The 26,358-nt window shown below is 35.7% G+C and overlaps 1 protein-coding gene across 1 annotated transcript; it reads left to right on the forward strand.

The window, feature by feature from the left end:
- The first annotated feature begins 346 nt into the window (after window positions 1-346).
- LOC144444182 (putative inhibitor of apoptosis) lies at window positions 347-24,438 on the forward strand. Its single transcript, XM_078133595.1, has 6 exons — window positions 347-453; window positions 1,858-3,102; window positions 18,027-18,256; window positions 19,048-19,111; window positions 19,802-20,074; window positions 20,836-24,438. The coding sequence occupies exons 2-6, from the start codon at window positions 1,965-1,967 to the stop codon at window positions 21,105-21,107; spliced, it is 1,977 nt and encodes a 658-aa protein (XP_077989721.1). The 5' UTR covers window positions 347-453; window positions 1,858-1,964; the 3' UTR covers window positions 21,108-24,438.
- Window positions 24,439-26,358: the final 1,920 nt, after the last annotated feature.

The raw sequence follows: 26,358 nt of genomic DNA on the forward strand, positions 1-26,358 counted from the left end.
CATATTCAGATTGTTCACTATTACAGTAACAGTATGTACATAGACTTGGTGGAGGGTCTATGGCCATATTGTATGTGTTCTATGATTCTTGCCGCCCGATAATAGAGTGTGCCCTCTACGTAGAGAATGGCGCAACGTTTATGTGGTATTTCTAGTACATAATTAAAACGATAAAAGTCAACATCGGTCGAAAACACCGAGACGGGGAATTTTTAATTCTAAAAATTTCGAAAAAAATAATTGTATTTATTCTTTATACTATAAAAGACATTGTCAATCGCGAATTTTCTACTTTTCTTGTAATTTTATTTTGATGAACAATTTGCGAATACCGTGCTGTGTTTAATCGTGTAGCCGCAGCAGCTAGCAGTGCTATTTATTACTTCCCGGTTGCTTCGGCTTTTAAACAGTGTCAGCGTACCATTGATCTTCGACTATTTCGCACGTAATCTGGTAGGTGGTCAACTCTTTACTCTAACGTTTTAAAAGTTAATTTTGTTTTCAAACGTGAATATGTTATGAAGGTTTACTTCACTACCAATCACGGGGCCACAATAGATCAATAGATACTACATGTACATGTAATGATATGACGCTCTCGATCTTGTGTAGTCCTTCATATGTTGACGATGTAACAGTAAAGCCCTACGGAATCTGACATTGTCCACAAGGAAAGGGACAATGTCAGAGTCGAGTCCCGTACTTCGTCAGCAAGCAGGACTATCGCTGTTGACGTCCGTTGCATACGTTCAGACGAGCAATGTCCAGATGTAGAAATGTACATATGAAAGAGGGTATTCCCCAGCACATCCGGTTTGTGACGAAGATAAAATCATGGTACATGTACTTGTAGAATAAACTGAACACAGACCCTACACCAAATTACGTGTAGGATCTATGGTATAATCAGGGTACATGTACTTGTAATATACACTGAACATAAACCCTACACCAAATTACATGTACATGTAGGATCTATGGTATAATCTATACTTCCATGATAAAACTGTGACCATGGCGTCTAGATCCTTGGAGAAAAGTCAGCAGCGTGATGAGAACTGTCATATAGAATATTTAGAAAAGGTCAGCTTCCCTACTTGTAACACATCGAAGGTCACATAAGGTACTACTTCAGACTTGTATGTACATGTATTATGTGTACATGTATAGCTACTATAGAATAAACCCATCCACCAACCAAATATGTATAGTCTGAGATCCCATTCGATCCATTTCTTGTATAATACTAGTGACAATCCAGGTTTTGGCTTAGACAGACACTTAAAACTGTTGTTGCAACTAGTCATTGAATAGATGTTGGCTAACTCCCCCCCCCCCCCAACCCCCCGAGAGGGATGACATGATGAACCTCATAGTGTATACATCCATAGCTAGGTTAGATTATACTCACAGTGTTATGGTGTGTCTAATGACTTCCATGATCTTACAGTGTACTTTTTGGGGACTTTCAGTTTTTACATTATCTTGATTACAGGGTGATTATATCGCCAGGGAGACACCACTATCATTCACTTGTATGATCTACTATGTCAAGCAACAACAATACATAAAATACAATCAATGTATTCCCTTTTGCAGTACATATATACATGTACATGTAAACTTCTTTCAGCTCATTTACAGTAGTACAAGTAGCTGAGACAATTAATGTTTTAGTCAAAATAAATTAGCATAACTAGATGTACATGTAAGCTGAAATTGCTTCCTCAGTTTAGTTTCTCAATATTAGGCTGACGGGTGTAACAGGAGCCCTGATATTAGTAAACCAACAAAGTATTCCCAGGGTAACTTTGTTTTCATTACTTTGATAGTTAATGTAATTTTGATGTTTTACAGATCTGATGGTCCATACATGTACATGTACACTGTAGGAAATGTTAGAGGACTGTAAAAATTGAAGTTGTACATTTGTAAAGTTGTGTCAGTGTGTATCATATACAGAGATGGATTGTATAGAGACAAGGCAATGTAATATGGAGGATTTAGACTCTGCCATGGGACGTATGTATCTTAATAATAACACTCAGTTGATGATGGTGGATGGGGATGTCAAAGAAGAAAGTATGGAAACAGCTGATAATGATATGAATTGTGAAGCAACTCGTTTATCCACATTTAGAAACTGGCCACATTATGCGCCTGTCATGCCAGCAGCTTTGGCCAGAGCTGGATTCTTTTTTACTAATAGTAAAGACATTGTAGAATGTTTCTCTTGTAAGGGAAGAATACAGGACTGGGAGCACGGTGACACTGCTATGGGAGAACATAAAAAACTCTTCCCTGCCTGTCCATTTGTGCAAGGTCAGGATTCAAGGAATAAACCATTGTTGGCCAAAAGACAGGATGCTATGCCTCAACCAAGTCCTAGACAACGTATTCTATTAAGTCCTAATCAGATGGAGTCTGGTACTGAGTGTGCACAACAACAACTCGCCAATGTACTTGAACAAGAACTTAAAATTAAGGACAAAAAACAAGAAGTAGAAGCAGCAGCAAATGCTCAGTTAGAGGAAGCAAATAGAACATTACAACGAGAAGAAAAAAGACTTCTAACATTTGTTAATTGGCCAAGAAATTCAGCAGTGCAGCCTGAAGACCTAGCTAAAGCTGGCTTCTATTATGTTGGATATGGTGACACAGTTCAGTGCTTTGCTTGTTTTGGTACTTTGAAGAACTGGAAAGAAACAGATGTTCCAATGACAGAACATCGAAGCCATTTCCCATCATGCCATTTTGTGTTAGGGATTAACTGTGGAAATCGTCCAATCAGATTGGACCGTGATGAAGAAATGAATTTAAAACTACCAGTTAGAGTATCAGAGGGGGTGGGTCCAGAAGATGTAAGAGCTAGTGAAGCTGTTAATCATCAGCAGCAACAACAACAACAACAACAACAACAACAACAACAACACCATAAGCAGCAACAGCAAACAGCAAGTATCTGCAATGTTAATGCTGTCAAACCATGTGTTCATCCAGAGTACAAAGAATTAAAGAGAAGACTAAGTACATATCATAACTGGCCTGAAACTGCCAATGTAACACCAGATGAACTAGCACAAGCAGGATTCTATTATACAGGTATGTACTTTTAAATATTATTCTCAGCCATGGAAAATATGAGTGAACAAGCTGAGGGGCTATGTCACTACAAGTCACTAGATGAGTAGTGACATAGCCTCCTTAGGTCATGAATATTTTCCAGCTGAATGAAGAAAAATATCAGGGAATAAAATAATACACCTCCTCAAGCATAATTTATGTAAGGTCTGGGAAAATAATGGCAATTTATAATGTTTTGACTCATTTATCAAGCAAAATAAAACCAGTGACACAGACATGGGTTATCTTGACGTAGAACGACCAAGGTATACAAAATGTACATGTACACATGTATGATCCATGTTTTCTGTTTGAGGACAATAACCTGGCTTGAGTATACTGTGTGGTATAATAGCACAGTACATGTACAATGTACACACACACACACACACACACATACATACATACATACATACATACATACATACATACATACATACATACATACATGTAGTTGTCATCAAATATAATACCAGGTGGATTAACACAAGCCGGCTTTCATAGTACAACACCAGGTGAACTAACACTTTATTGTACAACACCTGGTGAACTAACACTTCATTGTACAACACCAGGTGAACTAACACTTTATTGTACAACACCTGGTGAACTAACACTTCATTGTACAACACCAGGTGAACTAACACTTCATAGTACAACACCAGGTGAACTAACACTTTATTGTACAACACCTGGTGAACTAACACTTCATTGTACAACACTAGGTGAACTAACACTTCATTGTACAACACTAGGTGAACTAACACTTCATTGTACAACACTAGGTGAACTAACACTTCATTGTACAACACTAGGTGAACTAACACTTCATTGTACAACACTAGGTGAACTAACACTTCATTGTACAACACCAGGTGAACTAACACTTCATTGTACAACACTAGGTGAACTAACACAAGCCGGCTATATATATGTATTGTACAGTAGTTGTCATCACATTCAGTCCGTACTACATTGTACATATAACTTCTTTCTAATTGTATAATTTCAATTTATTTTGGGAAATACACTTTGATGTCTACATTGACTTGATAAGGAATTCTAATGTGGTAATTCAATATAGTTTGTAAGCTGAGTATCTTGTGATACATGTATATCTATTTATGTCAGTGTGTAAAATTAATGGCATATTTACATGTACACTGTATGAATTGCACTGGTACAATGTACATGTATCCAGAATTAACAAATCATCATATTATAACTTAATTACAATACACATAAAGTGTAGGTTACCATACATGTACATTTACGATGTCTGTGTGTGCCACTCCAAGCAGTGTACTTAGAATGTCTGGCCACAGTCTATGTTTATACAAAATAACATTTCTGTAAGTGTTAATATTTATATAAATTAATGATGACTTGCCATGTTCATTCTAGAGTGCAGCATCGTGGGATAAGCACATATTTTCTATAAAAGGCTCCAATAAATCTGATGAATGAGCCCACAGGGCCACGTTGAAAAATGGTCTACAATGTCTGCATTCCTACCTTTTACATTCCATTTCCCTAGACGAGTCAAAGCTATTAATTGAACTATCAAGATCAGTAAGCCTGATGACAAGGTTTCATGATGAGATAAACGCCATAAAGATAACACACAAATATAACTTACATGTACATGTACACTGTGTGGGCTCTTTATTGTGTGGTTCTAATTGCACTCAATTTTAGAATAGGTGGGGTAGGTAGATTTTTTATTTCATTTTATTTTTTTTTTTCTGTGTGAGTGTCTACATGAAGTTCAAGGTTTCCATTGGTTTCCAAATGGTCTCATGTGTTGTTTTATTTCTTGATATCAGATGTACAGCCATTACAGATTGGAAGAACAGTTTTATTTGGTCTTTTTAAATTGATGTTGGTTTCACTATTTCTTGTGAGACTTCACAACTTTTTAGCGATAATACTAATTTTTTTCTCAAATATATGTATAAATAAAAAAGTTTAGGGTTGGCAGTGAAAAGCTACATTGTAGGTGGGGTCAGGTTACCGGCACCAAACAATTATATTTTTAGGCCTAATTAAAAGTTAACATTTTTGTCTCCTCAGTTGAAAGGTACAGGACTAAATGTATTGACAAATAACATGTAGTAATGTACAATGTACAATGTAATTTGTTTTCCATACATGTACATGTAGGTCAATTTGAAAAAAGAAGTTGACAATACAGGCGAATGTTTTACAGTAAGAAATGTATATAATGTATATACATGTACAATGTAAACACATTGTTTGTTTAGCAGCACTCACAATATGTGTCAATATCAATATAATAACACTTGTCATTATTTTCTACATATTTTCCTAACTTCACTTGGTTAGCACAGATACATGTATTTGTCTAATGATATTAAATCCCAATATTTCTCCATTCAGCTGAAAATACTCACATGGGAAGGGTTTTGTGAATAACTTTTGTATTCTTAGTGACAAGGCTTCATCACTTGCATTTTCCATGATTAATGAAAAAAAATTTTAAATGGAGAAAAATATTGGGGGAATAATATTGTCTCATAATTAAAAAAATGTGTAACTATGCAGGTGTGGAAACCCATGACAATATGTAATAAACTATGCAGGTGTGGAAACCCATGACAATATGTAATACATGTAAACTTTATATGTTTATGTCATGTTAATGTACATAATATTAGCATTCAATTCACAGACAAAATACTATCAAGTCATGCTAAAAACAGATATGAAAACAACCACTGAAGGATGAAATATACAAATGTACATCAATGTTGACCCTAGGGTTGAAAGGTCAAAGTGCAAATTACCAACTGATAATTAAACTTGTTTAGTAGTATTGGGAAATTTCTTTGATTTTTGCCTTTTCAGCTACTTGCCATTTTGAGTGTCACAAACTCTATCATTTAAGTTGAAACTAAATGATTCCTCCATCTGTAGTACAGAAATGTAAGGCATGCTACCTTTTGTACTTTAATATAGTTAATTCCCATCTTTTCAGGAATTAAATGATCAGGATTAAGAAGCATATGGTGTACAAACATTCTTATGTTTAGTTTATACATTTTACATGTAGGTTGTTAGTCCCCGCCGGACGAAGTCCGGGACGGGGACTTATGGATTGGGTTCCGTGTGTCCGTCCGTGCGTCCGTGCGTCTGTCCGCAGCCGTTTCTTGGAGATGCCTGGACCGATTTTTTTCAAACTTGGTACAGGGGCAACATACAATGTCATACATATGCACGTCAATTTGTTTCATGATACGATCCAATATGGCCGCCTAGCAGCCATTTTGTTTGCAAATTTTCCCTGTCTAAAGCCATAACTCAGACATGCTTGAACAGATCTCATTCAAAGTTGGTATTAGGACAGTGTTTTATGGCATACATGTGCATATATATTGTTGTCATGATACGATCCAATATGGTCGCCTAGCAGCCATTTTGTTTGTGAATTTTCTATGTCCAAAGCAATAACTCAGACATGCTTGAACAGATCTCATTCAAAGTTGGTATTAGGACAGTGTTCTATGACATACATGTGCATATCCATTTTCGTCGTGATACAATCCCCCATACCCGACCCATCATTTATTGTTGTAGGCATGTTCCATGTCCAACAAGCAGACACAACATATCTAAGTCTGTTTGATTTAGGTTCACAAGTGTTGTTGCGTGATCAGAGTAGTGATAATTCCTTAAAACCCAATCATAGCAGGGAATATGTCATTCTCAATGACTTGTTACATTGTATTTTTGTTGCACGTTCAAAAGGTACAATGTACATATAGTAAATATTGTATTTACTGTTGTACATGTATTATATGCTATTGGCAGAACTCAGCCCATGACATAGTAATACATGCATACTGTAAGTATACTAATAACATGCATAAACCAACATGTACACTTTAAAACAAAAATACACTATTTACATCTAGTTCTGTATAGCTCAAAATATGAGTCAAAATGTTCAAAATCGTTATATTTCCCCAAAGTTTCCCTTTATTACATGTACAAATGTAAGCCTGTACATGTTATTAAATATCATTCCCTATATTTAATCATTCAGATAAAATATACTCTTGATGTAATGGTTTTGTCAATATTGTTCCAGTATACATTTTGTACTAGTGTAGACTTACAAGTTATATACAAATATAAGGACTATTTTCCTTGGCTAAATGAAGACAAATAAAAGAAATGATTGATTTGTAAACTGTGTATGACATACTACTAGTGTATAGTTACAAAGCTATATTTAGTTCATGTCAGTGTTATCAATGTATGCATACATGTACAGACATACAATGTAAATGACATGACTGCAATAACTCTCATAACTCAGTATTAACATATTGCCAGGCCATACCATTCCTCTTGATTGTTATACAGCAACTGTGACTCATAAAGTCATTGATCCCAGTACAGGAAAGTGAGTGCTGTACTTGTAATGCAGTGTAATAAATCATATGTATGTGAGCTACTTGTACATGTCATTGTTCTCACAGCAGTTATTGCCCATAAAATAGCAAGGTACATGAAAGGACTTGATAATTAATGATTGTGCTATAATATACATGTACTACAGTATGTACATGTACACATTACAAGTGTAATATACAAATATACATGTACATGTATTATATTTAGATGTGTAGTTTGTATGTACATTGTACATTCTATGTCTGTATTCACCAGAGTTTTACATGTATTTCTGCTTTTTTGGCAGAGTCATATTGACTGAAATATATCATGCATGCATATTGCAAATTTATACTACATTATTATTAGGTTTGTCTTAAAAATGAATTAAAATCCATTAAATTGTTGACAATTTATATAGACAATATACAAACCAATTTCATTATTTGTTTACCATTGAAATATTAGAGGGATGAGTTAGAGACAGAAACATACCGACACAATAAATAAATACAGATAGATAGATAGATAGACAGACAGATACATAGATAGATGATAGATACATGTACATTGTACATACATACATACATACATACATTGTACATACATACATACATACATACATACATACATACATACATACATACATACATACATACATACATATATACATACATACATACATACACATACATATATACGTACGTACGTACGTACGTACGTACGTACGTACGTACGTACGTACTTACATACATACATACATACATACATACATACATACATACATACATACATACGGAACAGAGATACAGGTACACATGTATATACATATAGGGAGATAGAGATAGAGACAGAGATAGAGAGACAGAGATAGAGACAGAGACAGACACAGACAGAGATAGAGACAGAGACAGAGACAGAGATAGAGATAGAGATAGAGAAAAACAGGCAAAGCTTGCATGTACATGTAGTTTTCCATACATACCATGTACATGTACGTGTGTATAGTATATTATGTAGTTGTATTATTATAATTTTGTTGGGAAATCTTTGTAAAAAATAAAACCTGAGTGTCTGAGTGCATGTACACATTTGATTCTATACATCTAAATCACAGGCACCGCATTTGTTACCTGAGATATGTCTTAGAATACAATAAAATATCAATGATATTGACGTATTTAGCCGATAATATAAGAAAGGGGTAAAATAACATGGGTTTCTAGGATTGTGCAAAGACACACACTCACCACGATATATCTGCTGTGTGTGGACTTACACGATCCTAGAAATCTGTGTTATTATACCCCTTCCATATATTATCTGCTAAATACATCATTCAATATTATTGATATTTTATTGTATTCTGAAATATATCTTGGGTAACAAATGTCTGTAATCTAAATGTACTTGTACCACCCTCAGTGATATCAAAACAATCACTGTCTTGATTTTCACAAGTCTGGCAACCTTGCATGAATTGAAGTACCATTTACCAGGGTTCGCACGGTCCTGGAAAACCCTGGAAAACCCTGGAATTTCAAACCCTCCCTGGAAAACCCTGGAAAACCCTGGAAAAATGCGCCCTACCCCTGGAAAATGATCATGTTCAATCGATCGATTAATATTGACGATCGTCATGCCCGTGCTCGAGCCACCCATTCATATGATTCTGAATCTCGTAAATGTGAAATCGCGAAAATATTTTCAAAGTCATTCGCCACGCTGGGTGATGAATTAAAATTCACGCCGATTGAACCCAGACAGTCAAGCGATCGTTCCACGGGACACTTTGCCCCACAGACCGTGCGTATTAGTTGAATGGGCGCCGCAGTGTTTCTTTCGATCTTGCATATATTGCTACTCCGTACATCTCCCAGTCGTCATTTCAGGGACATGATATTGTAACAGTCCCGGCCGGGGTAACATGTACAGTAGGTCTGTTAACAAGATTATCGTAACACGACTGATACTACAAGCTAGGGCTAGGGCCTAGGGAAGTGCAGTTGAATTTCCGGGTTGTGGAAGTACGGTTGTGACTTTTATTTTGTCGATAAATGGGTATTTGTGTTACATGTTCTAAAAGAATAAACTACTGTTTTATGTTGTCGGTACAGTAACATTCGTCAATGGTCAAATTTGAGTTGAAATCGCGATGTTCCGCAACTCGTGGCATCGGTACATAAACATCGAGACGCAAGCGATGAATGTATTTAGTTATTCATAGCTCGAAATTTCGTTACGTAAATGACGTTTTTATTCAAAATTTTGAAGAAAAAAATTATTTTAGGTGACTTATAAATCTAGTAACATCAAACCATACAATAACGAGGACAAACTTTAGTTTTTGATTTATTTTTCTGGATATGTCTGAATTAGACTGACGAATGCTGCGACTCAATCTTACACGATCAATGCACCAGCTTGACGAAACGGCTACTTAGGGGGTAGGACAGTTAATCTTAGCGTGTAAACGTGGTTTTGAAACCAATATCTTGCATAGTGTCGATTGTCTTTAAAATGTTTTGTGACATATTATGGGATTCACTGTTGTTAATTTTCAACACATCAGACAATTAGATGTCATTCAAAAAATATACTTTAGTGTCAACACCCCTGGAAAATGGCCAAAATCAATATGAATACCCCTGGAAAACTGACGAAAAACCCCTGGAAAGTCCTGGAATTTTGTTTTGCTTTAAGTGTACGAACCCTGATTTACAGTAAACACAATTCTGATGGGTGAATATAGGCACAGAATACTCACTGGCAGCTAGATTTGTACATACATACATAGCCACCTATAAGTGTCATGGTATTTTTGTTTAGATCATTCAGTGCATCAAACTTACTGCATACACACTGTAAGTTACAGTTATTTGATTTCCTGATCACTTGCAGTGTAGTCATGTGTAGTGATTGGAAGCTATGGCGATTACTCAAGGTTTTCTCAACTATATAAAAAATTGCAAAAATCTCTTTAAGTACAAACGTCATGTGATTTCAAGATTAGATTTTTGTTAGCGAGATAAAGTACATGTAGTGTATTACACTCACATAGTGTATTGAGGTCAGTGTATTACACTCACATAGTGTATTGAGGTCAGTGTATTACATTCACAGTGTATTGAGGTCAGTGTATTACATTCACAGTGTATTGAGGTCAGTGTATTATACTCACATAGTGTATTGAGGTCAGTGTATTACATTCACAGTGTATTGAGGTCAGTGTATTACATTCACAGTGTATTGAGGTCAGTGTATTACACTCACATAGTATATTGAGGTCAGTGTATTACACTCACAGTGTATTGAGGTCAGTGTATTACACTCACATAGTGTATTGAGGTCAGTGTATTACACTCACAGTGTATTGAGGTCAGTGTATTACACTCACAGTGTATTGAGGTCAGTGTATTACATTCACAGTGTATTGAGGTTAGTGTATTACACTCACATAGTGTATTGAGGTTAGTGTATTACACTCACATAGTGTATTGAGGTCAGTGTATTACACTCACATAGTGTATTGAGGTCAGTGTATTACACTCACATAGTGTATTGAGGTCAGTGTATTACACTCACAGTGTATTGAGGTCAGTGTATTACACTCACAGTCAGTGTATTGAGGTCAGTGTATTAAACTCACAGTGTATTGAGGTCAGTGTATTACACTCACAGTCAGTGTATTGAGGTCAGTGTATTACATTCACAGTCAGTGTATTGAGGTCAGTGTATTACACTCACTGTATTGAGGTCAGTGTATTACACTCACAGTGTATTGAGGTCAGTGTATTACACTCACAGTGTATTGAGATCAGTGTATTACACTCACATAGTATATTGAGGTCAGTGTATTACACTCACAGTCAGTGTATTGAGGTCAGTGTATAACACTCACATAGTGTATTGAGGTCAGTGTATTACACTCACATATTGTATTGAGGTCAGTGTATTACACTCACATAGTGTATTGAGGTTAGTGTATTACACTCACATAGTGTATTGAGGTCAGTGTATTACACTCACATAGTGTATTGAGGTCAGTGTATTACACTCACAGTCAGTGTATTGAGGTCAGTGTATAACACTCACATAGTGTATTGAGGTCAGTGTATTACACTCACATAGTGTATTGAGGTCAGTGTATTACACTCACATAGTGTATTGAGGTCAGTGTATTACACTCAGTGTATTGAGGTCAGTGTATTACATTCACAGTGTATTGAGATCAGTGTATTACACTCACATAGTATATTGAGGTCACTGTATTACACTCACATAGTCGGTGTATTGAGATCAGTATACTAGTATTACATTCACATAGTGTATTGAGGTCAGTGTTTTACACTCACATAGTGTATTGAGGTCAGTGTATTACACTCACAGTCAGTGTATTGAGGTCAGTGTATAACACTCACATAGTGTATTGAGGTCAGTGTATTACACTCACATATTGTATTGAGGTCAGTGTATTACATTCACATAGTGTATTGAGGTCAGTGTATTACACTCACATAGTGTATTGATGTCAGTGTATTACATTCATATAGTGTATTGAGGTCAGTGTATTACACTCACATATATATAGTGTATTGAGGTCAGTGTATTACACTCACATAGTGTATTGAGGTCAGTGTATTACATTCATATAGTGCATTGAGGTCAGTGTATTACACTCACATATATATAGTGTATTGAGGTCAGTGTATTACACTCACATAGTGTATTGAGGTCAGTGTATTACACTCACATAGTGTATTGAGGTCAGTGTATTACACTCACAGTCGGTATATTGAGGTCAGTGTATTACACTCACATAGTCAGTGTATTGAAGTCGATGTATTACCATTACATGGTGTTATTTTCTCTAGAGGGTTGGCAGGATATTTCAGTAACATTTCAATTTCTTGGATGACATGATATGATGTAAATTTGAATCTTTATTTATGACTCAATTACATGTACTTTATATTGGAGTGGATGATATCTCTTGTATTGTCACCTCTGTATTCTAAATGTCAGCTTTAATATCATCAGAGACAGTCATGTACAAATGTACAGATACTGTAACATTATTATAATATTAATGAGTATATTAACTTACATTTAGAAGACAGTACATATGTATACTTGTAAGTGTAAATCATGTCTCATTTTGTAACATAAAGCCTGACAGAGTTTTTTTATGGGTGGTATGAAGTGATGGATGTAATGTGAATGCGTGGGATAATATCTTGATAAACTGTAATGAAACACTCAGTGTATATAAAGATCACACAGATATTTGATAGACAAGAGGTTTAAATGTGGATCCTTTCAAAAGACCAACTCAGATGTGTTAAATAACATTTGAACAATTTCAAATAAATCAATCCTCATTCTCCCAACTTGTACTTGATTACCAGTTGGAAAGTAAGTAATTGAATTATTAATATGATCAAGTCCATGTGTAATTTGGCAGCAGAAGCCTATTTTTACTAGTCTTTAAAAGAATAGCAATACTTTATCACTTTTCACTGTAATTAGGAATTGGCTCCTGTTGCATCCTGTGTGTCTTGTGTCTTTGTTATTGTTCGTCTAAAGTTGAAATGTGCACTACATGTATCTTTTTGTAAAAAACATGTTCCATATACATGTACCACTACTACACCAGCACTGTTTATACTGTAACATAGAGTACATTGTACATACACATGTATACATGTACATGTTGTAAATGAATACAATCACATGCAATTGTACAAAATGTAGTGTATACAATTTCCAGTGAACAACCCAATTCATTAAGATAACTTCCAAGTTATTAGTGGTACACTTGTTATATTATTCAGTGTTTTTATTAAGGGCAGAGCAGGTAAACTCTACCTGAGTTCCATTATCATTTTACCAGGAAACCCTATCAGTGTGTTTGTAAGGGCAGTACATGTAAGCATGTAAAATCTATCTGAGTTTAATAATTCCCTTATCATTTTACCAGGGTTCCCTACCACTGTACCATTGTCTTTGTTAGGGTGGTAAGCAGGTAAAATCTACCTGAGTTCCCCTGTCATTTACCAGGGTTCCCTGCCAGTGTTTTTGTAAGGGCAGTACATGTAAGCATGTAAAATCTACCTGAGTTCCCCTGTCATTTTACCATGGTTCCCTACCAGTGTTTTTGTTAAGGGCAGTAAGCAGGAAGAATCTACAAATGTACCTGAGTTACCCTGTCATTTTACCAGGGTTCCCTACCAGTGTTTTGTTAAGGGCAGTAAGCAGGTAAAATCTACCTGTGTTCCCCTGTCATTTTACCAGGGTTCCCTACCAGTGTTTTGTTAAGGGCAGTAAGCAGGTAAAATCTACCTGAGTTACCCTGTCATTTTACCAGGGTTCCCTACCAGTGTTTTGTTAAGGGCAGTAAGCAGGTAAAATCTACCTGTGTTCCCCTGTCATTTTACCAGGGTTCCCTACCAGTGTTTTGTTAAGGGCAGTAAGCAGGTAAAATCTACCTGTGTTCCCCTGTCATTTTACCAGGGTTCCCTACCAGTGTTTTGTTAAGGGCAGTAAGCAGGTAAAATCTACCTGTGTTCCCCTGTCATTTTACCAGGGTTCCCTACCAGTGTTTTGTTAAGGGCAGTAAGCAGGTAAAATCTACCTGTGTTCCCCTGTCATTTTACCAGGGTTCCCTACCAGTGTTTTGTTAAGGGCAGTAAGCAGGTAAAATCTACCTGTGTTCCCCTGTCATTTTACCAGGGTTCCCTACCAGTGTTTTGTTAAGGGCAGTAAACAGGTAAAATCTACCTGTGTTCCCCTGTCATTTTACCAGGGTGCCCTACCAGTGTTTTGTTAAGGGCAGTAAACAGGTAAAATCTACCTGTGTTCCCCTGTCATTTTACCAGGGTTCCCTACCAGTGTTTTGTTAAGGGCAGTGAGCAGATAAAATCTACCTGTGTTCCCCTGTCATTTTACCAGGGTTCCCTACCAGTGTTATGTTAAGGGCAGTGAGCAGATAAAATCTACCTGAGTTACCCTGTCATTTTACCAGGGTTCCCTACTAGTGTTTTGTTAAGGGCAGTGAGCAGATAAAATCTACCTGTGTTCCCCTGTCATTTTACCAGGGTTCCCTACCAGTGTTTTTGTACAGGGTGGTAAGTAGGTAAAATCTACCTGTGTTCCCCTGTCATTTTACCAGGGTTCCCTACCAGTGTTTTTGTACAGGGTGGTAAGTAGGTAAAATCTACCTGTGTTCCCCTGTCATTTTACCAGGGTTCCCTACCAGTGTTTTTGTACAGGGTGGTAAGTAGGTAAAATCTACCTGAGTTACCCTGTCATTTTACCAGGGTTCCCTACCAGTGTTTTTGTACAGGGTGGTAAGTAGGTAAAATCTACCTGTGTTCCCCTGTCATTTTACCAGGGTTCCCTACCAGTGTTTTGTTAAGGGCAGTAAGCAGGTAAAATCTACCTGTGTTCCCCTGTCATTTTACCAGGGTTCCCTACCAGTGTTTTTGTTTAGGGCAGTAAGCAGGTAAAATCTACCTGAGTTACCCTGTCATTTTACCAGGGTTCCCTACCAGTGTTTTGTTAAGGGCAGTAAGCAGGTAAAATCTACCTGTGTTCCCCTGTCATTTTACCAGGGTTCCCTACCAGTGTTTTGTTAAGGGCAGTAAGCAGGTAAAATCTACCTGTGTTCCCCTGTCATTTTACCAGGGTTCCCTACCAGTGTTTTTGTACAGGGTGGTAAGTAGGTAAAATCTACCTGTGTTCCCCTGTCATTTTACCAGGGTTCCCTACCAGTGTTTTTGTACAGGGTGGTAAGTAGGTAAAATCTACCTGAGTTACCCTGTCATTTTACCAGGGTTCCCTACCAGTGTTTTTGTACAGGGTGGTAAGTAGGTAAAATCTACCTGTGTTCCCCTGTCATTTTACCAGGGTTCCCTACCAGTGTTTTGTTAAGGGCAGTAAGCAGGTAAAATCTACCTGTGTTCCCCTGTCATTTTACCAGGGTTCCCTACCAGTGTTTTTGTTTAGGGCAGTAAGCAGGTAAAATCTACCTGAGTTACCCTGTCATTTTACCAGGGTTCCCTACCAGTGTTTTGTTAAGGGCAGTAAGCAGGTAAAATCTACCTGTGTTCCCCTGTCATTTTACCAGGGTTCCCTACCAGTGTTTTTGTACAGGGTGGTAAGTAGGTAAAATCTACCTGTGTTCCCCTGTCATTTTACCAGGGTTCCCTACCAGTGTTTTGTTAAGGGCAGTAAGCAGGTAAAATCTACCTGTGTTCCCCTGTCATTTTACCAGGGTTCCCTACCAGTGTTTTTGTTTAGGGCAGTAAGCAGGTAAAATCTACCTGAGTTACCCTGTCATTTTACCAGGGTTCCCTACCAGTGTTTTGTTAAGGGCAGTGAGTAGGTAAAATCTACCTGAGTTACCCTGTCATTTTACCAGGGTTCCCTACCAGTGTTTTGTTAAGGGTGGTACATGTAAGTAGGTAAAATCTACCTGTGTTCCCCTGTCATTTTACCAGGGTTCCCTACCAGTGTTTTGTTAAGGGTGGTACATGTAAGTAGGTAAAATCTACCTGTGTTCCCCTGTCATTTTACCAGGGTTCCCTACCAGTGTTTTGTTAAGGGCAGTAAACAGGTAAAATCTACATGTGTTCCCCAGTCATTTTACCAGGGTTCCCTACCAGTGTTTTGTTAAGGGCAGTAAACAGGTAAAATCTACATGTGTTCCCCAGTCATTTTACCAGGGTTCCCTACCAGTGTTTTGTTAAGGGCAGTAAACAGGTAAAATCTACATGTGTTCCCCAGTCATTTTACCAGGGTTCCCTACCAGTGTTTTGTTAAGGGCAGTAAACAGGTAAAATCTACCTGTGTTCCCCTGTCATTTTACCAGGGTTCCCTACCAGTGTTTTGTTAAGGGCAGTAAGCAGGTAAAATCTACCTGTGTTCCCCTGTCATTTTACCAGGGTTCCCTACCAGTGTTTTGTTAAGGGCAGTGAGCAGGTAAAATCTACCTGTGTTCCCCTGTCATTTTACCAGGGTTCCCTACCAGTGTTTTGTTAAGGGCAGTGAGCAGGTAAAATCTACCTGTGTTCCCCAGTCATTTTACCAGGGTTCCCTACCAGTGTTTTGTTAAGGGCAGTAAGCAGGTAAAATCTACCTGTGTTCCCCTGTCATTTTACCAGGGTTCCCTACCAGTGTTTTGTTAAGGGCAGTGAGCAGGTAAAATCTACCTGTGTTCCCCTGTCATTTTACCAGGTTTCCCTACCAGTGTTTTGTTAAGGGCAGTAAGCAGGTAAAACTACATGTGTTCCCCTGTCATTTTACCAGGGTTCCCTACCAGTGTTTTGTTAAGGGCAGTAAGCAGGTAAAACTACATGTGTTCCCCTGTCATTTTACCAGGGTTCCCTACCAGTGTTTTGTTAAGGGCAGTAAACAGGTAAAATCTACCTGAGTTCCCCTGTCATTTTACCAGGGTTCCCTACCAAAATTATGGTACAATGTATTGGAAACTACAGGTATGCCAGTTTTACCATATTTTGTCCTTTCTGTTCCTGGTGTACCCAAACCTTAGCAAAGACACAGGGATTTGTACAAATACACCACGTAATAATGTCATACAGGGTTTAAAGCCATATGTACACATACAATGTACGATGTACAAATACACCATGTATGTCATACAGGGTTTAAAGCCGTATGTACACATAAAATGTATGATGTACAAATACACCATGTATGTCACACAGGGTTTAAAGCCGTATGTACACATACAATGTATGATGTACAAATACACCATGTATGTCATACAGGGTTTAAAGCCGTATGTACACATACAATGTATGATGTACAAATACACCATGTATGTCATACAGGGTTTAAAGCCGTATGTACACATACAATGTATGATGTACAAATACACCATGTATGTCATACAGGGTTTAAAGCCATATGTACACATTCAATATACAATGTACTTGTAAAATTGGTAAATACTCATTCATTTTCTAGCATATCATTGATTTATTAATTCACACATTTACATTTGTATCCATGACAAATTGTATACAATGCTTCCGTACACTTGCTACAATGTACATCAGCAATACATTTATATACAAATTCAACCTTCCATAGACTTGCTACATCAGCTACTTGTATACACATTCAATCTTCCATTGACTTGCTACATCAGCAATACATTTGTACAAATTCAACCTTCCATAGACTTTATACTGCATCAGCTACTTGTATACACATTCAATCTTCCATTGACTTGCTACATCAGCAATACATTTGTACAAATTCAACCTTCCATAGACTTTATACTGCATCAGCTACTTGTATACACATTCAATATTGGTTTGCAAAACATTTTATTTGTGGTTAAGATTAATCAGTTTTCTACCAGGGGTATTTGTTTGAACACAAAGAAACTACAAGTTGGGGAAAACAGGATTACATGTAACTTAACAACTGTATATTGATAAATTTGTATATTGTAGGTATTGGTGATAATTGTAAATGTTTCTATTGTGATGGCGGACTGCGAAACTGGGAGCCAACAGACGAACCATGGATGGAACATGCTCGATGGTTTCCAAAATGTCCATATGTGTTAAAGAGAAGAGGACAAGAATATGTGGAGTTTGTCAACTCAGCTTGTGGGGAATATACACCAAGTTCTGAAGATCTGACCAGCTGTGAACAAATGCAACATGGGGATATTTGTGAAGTATGTACTCTATTGTTTGTGCACACAGATGCATATGTAGTTATGTACAAACCTGCATGCACATGTACACGCACTTACACACACATGTACGCACACGCACATAATACATACATACATACATACATACATACATACATACATACATACATACATACATACATACATACATACATACATACATACATACATACGCACGCATGCACATGCATTCATTCATTCATTCATTCATTCATTCATACATTCATACATTCATAAATGTACATGCATGCTTCAACACATGCATTGTGTATGTATGTATGTATGTATGTACACCTAAGGACAACACTCACCACACAGACACCTGTACATAATACATACAAACACACAATGAGTGCATACACAGACACCACAGGTACATAACACATACAAACAAACAAACACATATGGACTGTGTATACACACACAGACACCTGTACATAACACATAGAAACACACAAACAGTGTATACATACAAAGACACTTGTACATAACACATAGAAACACACAGTGTATACGTACACAGGTGTACATAACACATAGAAAAACACACAGTGTATACGGACAGACACCTGTACATAACACATAGAAACACACTGACAGTGTATACATACACATGTACACAACATGTACATTTGCATATGTAATGTTCTACCAATATTTGTTCAATCTTTAACTGTATTTATTTGAACCACCCTGATATCGTTGGTATTGTCATTGTCATCTCATTTATATTGAAAATCATAAAACAAAATTTGTTGTAATGTCACCTACAGCTACCACCAGGTTCTGATGTCAAAGTGCCTGGAGCAATGGGTTATGAAGATAAGGGTAAATTAGGTAAGTAGTCTTCTGATAATGGGTTATCTAAGATGATAAGGGTAAATTAGATAAGTGGTCTTCTGATAATGGGTTATCTAAGATGATAAGGGTAAATTAGGTAAGTAGTCTTCTGATAATGGGTTATCTAAGATGATAAGGGTAAATTAGGTAAGTGGTCTTCTGGTAATGGGATATGAAGATGATAAGGGTAAATTAGATAAGTGGTCTTCTGATAATGGGTTATCTAAGATGATAAGGGTAAATTAGGTAAGTGGTGTTCTTACAAGTTATTCTCTTTCACTTATCTCAGTAAAAACTGATAAGTAAGAAACAAAGGTTTGAATATCTATGTTTTAGTTTGTAGAGACTATAGATTATTCTATTATTCCAAGAATATAACATATCACCCATGAGACTATAAATATTATAGAGAATTATTCTATTATTCCATGAATATAACATATCACCCCTTGAGACTATAGAGAACTATTCTTATTCCAAGAATATAACATATAGCCCTTGAGACTATAGAGAATTATTCTATTATTCCAAGAATATAACATATCACCCTTGAGACTATAGAGAATTATTCTATTATTCCAAATGCAACACATAACCCCTGCAGTCACACCTCTTGTAAAAAACCCTGTCTGATTTGCCTGTGCTTGAGATTTCCATGACACAAAGTTTCTTTTGTTGTTTGTGTAGATAAACATGAAGCGACGTTGGAGGCTGTTATGAGGAGTGACCCAGTAATTGCTATCTTAGACATGGGTTATAATAGAAACACTGTGCAGAAAGCATTAGATGAAAGACTGCAAGGTAACACTGTGTTTCCCACAGCCCATGAAGTCTTACTAGCTGTCTGGGATTATGAGAAACAAGTACAAGAAGAACGTGACAGATCTGATAATTACAGTGGTATTAATATTGCTGAATATCAAAGACCTGAATCTGGTGGTACTGCCTCAATACAACCAGGTAAGATGTCAAAGGAAACTGGTTCTAATCATCTCTCAGAGTGTCTGGTTCTAATCATCTCTCTCAGAGTGTCTGGTTCTAATCATATCTCTCAGTGTGTCTGGTTCTAATCATATCTCTCAGTGTGTCTGGTTCTAATCATCTCTCTCAGAGTGTCTGGTTCTAATCATCTCTCTCAGAGTGTCTGGTTCTAATCATCTCTCTCAGAGTGTCTGGTAAAGTTTAAAGACTTCAGAAACAGAATGGCAAACCTAACAATAGAATATATGAAACTGGTAACCTTACTGGGGAAGTCAGATAGATTTTACCTACTTGCATGTACCACTCATACAGAAATACTTGTAGGAAACACTGGTAAAATGACAGGGGAACTCAGATAGATTTTACCTACTTGCATGTACCACTCATACAGAAATACTTGTAGGAAACACTGGTAAAATGACAGGGGAACTCAGATAGATTTTACCTACATACCACCCATAACAGAAACACTGGTAGGAAACCCTGGTAAAATGACTCCGGAACTCAGATAGATTTTACCTACTTACCACCCTTAACAAAAATACTGGTAGGAAACCCTGGTTAAATGACAGGGGAACTGAGATGAAAGCATGGAATGACTTTCCAGTTTATGAACATTCCTTTATGTTTCTGGAGTAGTGTATCCCTTTAATGTGCATTTGTAATACTAACAGGTGAAACAACCAAGTTATGTTTCTTACTTGAGATTAATATATTTGGACATTTTGATAATTTTCCAGTGGAAAATTTCACCAATGACAGCCAACATGATGATTTACAAATGGGATGTCCAACTAGTTATCAAAGTGAAGATATACCAAGTGAAAGCGAGCGGACATTAGAAGAACTCAAAGAAGAAAAGAAATGTAAAATATGCATGGATAGGGACAAGTGCATCCTCTTCCAACCATGCGGACATCTTTCTGTTTGTGATGTGTGCTCACAGAAACTAAAGAAGTGTCCAATATGCAGGAAGGGAATCCGTAGTGCCATCAGAGCTTACCTGTCATAGTGGATGTTTGGTCCTTAGAGCCATCTGAGCTTAACTGTTACAGGAAATATTTAGTGCACAGTTCATCAGTCTACCAGTTATAGGAGGTACTTGGTGTATGCATTGCTATAGGAGGTCCCTGGTGCATGCATTGCCATTGAAGGCAGACTGTATTACTAGCTGGTCTCTATATACATTGTATTGTGCTTTTGTAGAACAGTCAAAGCCAGTTCAAATATAGTTTATTTACAATTGGAAGTTGGAAGTTTTAAGTACTGTTAATAATAGTTAAACTTGTGATCAGAAGGTAGTCCAAATACAGTGAATTACAGTCCACAGTTCCAAGTACCATTGGAAGTCATCTAATTACAGTAATGGGTCATTGATTGTAGATTTAATGAAATTACCGTCAATTGTTATGACATAATTTTTGAATTACAATCTATAATTGACAGAATCATAATCACAAGTAATACATAATTTATCCATTGATGTGTTAACCGTACATTTGACATGTTGTATATCACTAGTGGTACACAACTTGATATTTGGTAAACATCACATAATGTGAATGTCTATAGTTTGGTTCTAAATTTATTTTTAGTTTATTTAGCTGAAGCTTGAATCAACATAAACATAGAATCATTGATCAATTCTGAGTTACTATCCACTGTCAAATAATACATTAACTTTGGTATATTGCATCTAAGTCCATACACTGTAGTTGAGATTTTTGAACTACTAAGATAAAGCGGAGTCAAAATGAGAACATTTGTATTTTAGTTAAAATTTTAGTTCCTTTAATAAATACATTGACAGTAAAATAACCTGATTTCAGGTGTCTGCATTTACTAGACAACTTAATCCTATATCACTCTCCCTATTTAGTTTTTGTTATACTTTGAAAATCTGTTTTCCATTGAATTAGTAGTCTAGATCCTATACCTGATGACATTCTCTACAATCACTATCCTCTCCAAGTATACATGCAGTCAAACTGACAAATTTTACAGAAAATCTATCAAAACTGCCTGCTGGGGAAAGGCTGAACAGTGCTTGTCAGTAGTAATCTATCACACACTGACAGACAGTTGTAATTGTTTACTTTATTCCAACAGTTGCTCATTAATCTGCAATTAGTACGGCCGTGTTTGATTAAATAATGTTGGGATACGATAACATAATCACATTTATATCAACTCTCCAATACCATTAAACTATTGATTTCAGGGTAAGCACAGATTCTATTGCTAAAGTAACCAGTTTGACTATACTACGGTGGAGGTGATCATAGTGATTGTAATATGTATAGTAAACTATACTATTGATCAATAATCTAGTAAGTATACACAATGTATGGGTTTTTTATTACACTCTTATCAATATGGTATTTCCCCTTGTAGCTGTGTAAATAAATGTAACACCAACATCAAATAACCTGTTATCACTTTCATAAATTTGTTTGTAAAATGAAGTAGTCCAAAGTATATCCAAATCAAGTCAGTTCAGAAATCAAATCAAATCAGAGTACCACACAATGCAAGGCTATTGTCATCTGATATTGGGTAAGGTCATGATCTTTCATTAGCACAGTCATAGTGGTAGAAGGAAGTTAAAAGTAAATCTAGGTGTGGCAATACAGGAAAGACTTAGTATATATTCTAAGTTTACATATTCACTATTAACATCTGTTTTGGTTATCTTAATTTGTCAACTTCCTCTCCAGTGTAAAACAGTATTATCACCAAAATAAACTGAACTGACTCATTGTGTAAATCTGTGTAAGCTGTCATGAACAGACTGCCATAGACATGACACATGGCTGATTGGTTTGTGCAAAGATCTATATGTAAAACAGAGTTGGTAAGGTTTCTACTCGGTTGAGCTGACTCACACTTAATCTGTCTAGAGTATGTAATGTTTAATGACAATATATCTATCCTGAGTGACTAAATTCATGTATAGACAGACAGGGCTTTATTAGTCTTTAACAAGCTACATAAAGCAGACATTGTGAATATTGACAGAAAACATTGGTGCACCAGTCACTTCCTGTGCATGTAAGAAAATGTGACTGAACTATTTTTTCAAGAAATTTGATTGTCACACTTTCATAAAATCAACAACATTTTTATACCAATGTATAATGTGCTTCATTTCGTAAATGGTAACATAAAAATTAAATTTTACTTAAAATAATTCTAAGTTTTGCCAAGACCTAATTTTCATAGATTTATTATGGTATGCATGGTGACTATGTGTAAATAATATTTTTGTCATTTTTATTTTGTGGAAAAAAAAACGCCAGTGAAAATGTTGACAATCCCAGATAGACATGTTTTTACTTAACAATATACAGTCAACAGAATACAATGTGAAAGTGAAAGTAAAATGTATACATGACATGTGAATTTGTCACTGATCATTTATTTGTGAAATATCTGTATCATTGCCAGTAAAAAAGATTTGAATTTCTGACCTAAAATAAACTAGTTTGTAAGGATATTGAAAGTATGATATATGAGAGTAATGTAAAACCTGGGATTTATTGTACTGGAAGAGAATATAAAGAGACATGTCAAGTGAAAGAATTGGAATTCCTTGTGGTAAGAAAAATGAAATGTTAAAAACTATATGAAAGCAATTTACAGACAAAAATTATTGTATTCACAGAGGAAAATTACAAAAGAATGAATTATTTTGATGAGATTGGACATTTAATACTAGTTTGTAATATACAGTCATTTAACCACAAGGACATGCTGCTCAGGATGCAAATTCAAATATATGCGGTTTCTATGGCAACCATTGAAAGGGTAGATTGTTGGACAAGATTACAGATTTAGAGTACTGATTTAGAGGTGATGATGTCCATTTTCTACATCAAAAGAATTAAGAGACTTGAGTATTGATTTACAGATGATATAGTTATAATTATAATAATATTGTACATTGTGTGTCTTTTGTACAACATTTGAAAGTATATGTTATTTTTTGACATGTTCCAAGAATGATTTCTTGTTGAAAACCAATAGATTGTAGAATTTCTAAGAGTACTAAAAATACACATACATCAACTATTATATCTGGACACTTGAATATATTAGTAGCACCAGTGGAAATATTTATAAGTGTATAATTTATTCTATAGTCAAATTTACTATAAAGTGTGTGTTTTATATGGCTAGGTATATTGTGTATATTGTAGACTAGTATTGAAATGGAACAAAATTACTTACTACAGGAAATATATTGAGTTGTTTGGTATTGGAGTGTCAGTATTACTGTATGGTCTCCTTGGTTAGATTATCAGATTGATCTCATTGGTTAGATTATCAGATTGATCTAAGTGGTTAGATTATCAGATTGATCTCATTGGTTAGATTATCAGATCGATCTCAATGGTTAGATTATCAGATTGATCTCATTGGTTAGATTATCAGATTGATCTCATTGATTAGATTATCAGATTGATCTCATTGATTAGATTATCAGATTGATCTCATTGGTTAGATTATCAGATTGATCTCATTGGTTAGATTATCAGATCGATCTCAATGGCTAGATTATCAGATTGATCTCATTGGTTAGATTATCAGATTGATCTCATTGGTTAGATTATCAGATTGATCTCATTGGTTAGATTATCAGATTGATCTCATTGGTTAGATTATCGGATTGATCCAATTGGTTAGATTATCACATGAAATAGTCAGATACAGTTTGTTTTTAAATTTAAGTTGTAAGTGTGTGTGTGGTCTGTAGACTGTCAGTACACGTTGTATATTGTTTGATTTGACATGTGATTTCAAGTAATTGTGTAGTAGATAACTATACACTAGATAACTATACACTATATAGTTGCTTAATCCAATATCAATATTCATCTCATGTCTATGTTGTATATATTTCTTATCACATAGATAATACATGATGTGAATGTATTGTTTCATCTATTCAAATATGTACATTTAATGTTGCTCAAATCTCATCTGGTAGTGATCCGAGAATTACCAAGTCTATCCTTACATTGGATGGAGATAACAATATTGTTAATAGTTAGAATTTTATGTATTTCAGTTAAATTGTATAATTGGAGTTTTCATTTGTCTACAATATGTAGGCTTTCATGACACTTTTAGATATTTTAATATCTCAGTTGTCCACAATAAGTTGTCCACAATAAGTAAGTCTTTTGTATTTTACACTCCAATAATGATTGTCATGCCCAATGGTACATGCATTTTAGAGAGTGATTAAAAATTGGTTGACAACAATGAATTCAGTATAGGTTTGCTTACTTTCCATACTTGCCTTCACTTTGTGACAAAATGGAATAAAGAATATATTGTTGTTAATATTATGATATTTTGTTTATTGAAAGACAGTCTCAGAAGTGACAGCAGCTTACAAACTCACAATTCATATTAGCATCATCAACAATTTTCAAAGAGATTTTCTTAATTACATATTAGTATTATTTTTAAAATATTAATTCCTTTCTTTTATGTTGGAAACCGGATGTTAACAAAATGGAAATAAATGCAGTGTAGTTAAAATGTTGATTTGAGAGGAACAATACACTGAGTCTCTATTATTTATATGCTACCTTACACAGTTCTGGCTTGTATAGTATAGTATATCTTAAAATGGCCCTTCATTTAAAGTAAAATGGTTCTTTTTACCTTTTTTGGAAATTTCTTATTTCACATGACCAGAATGTACAGATTTTACAACATATATACAGACGGATGGGCCGACATACATACATACATACATACATACATACATACATACATACATACATACATACATACATACATACATACATACATACACACATACATACATACATACATACATACATACATACATACACACACAGACAGACAGACACACACACACACACACACACACACACACATATACATACATACATACATACATACATATTACATACATATACATACATACATACATACATACATACATACATACATACATACATACATACATACATACATACATACATACATACATACATACATTCGTTATTCAGTTTTATACTTCTGGTGAAATACATTTTCACTAAGGCATTTTGAATGTTTATTAATTGTCCATATCAGTCACAACACATGGTCTAATATTTGACCTTGTAATCACCTTTGAAAAGTGCAATAATTATAGTCCAAGCAAATCAGATTGTACCTGAGACCACAATGAATACTTGAACTTGTACATAAACAAATTGAATCCTGGGGCAACTCACACA

Source organism: Glandiceps talaboti, chromosome 13, assembly GCF_964340395.1.
Source record: "Glandiceps talaboti chromosome 13, keGlaTala1.1, whole genome shotgun sequence".
Taxonomy (NCBI): Eukaryota; Metazoa; Hemichordata; class Enteropneusta; family Spengelidae; genus Glandiceps; species Glandiceps talaboti.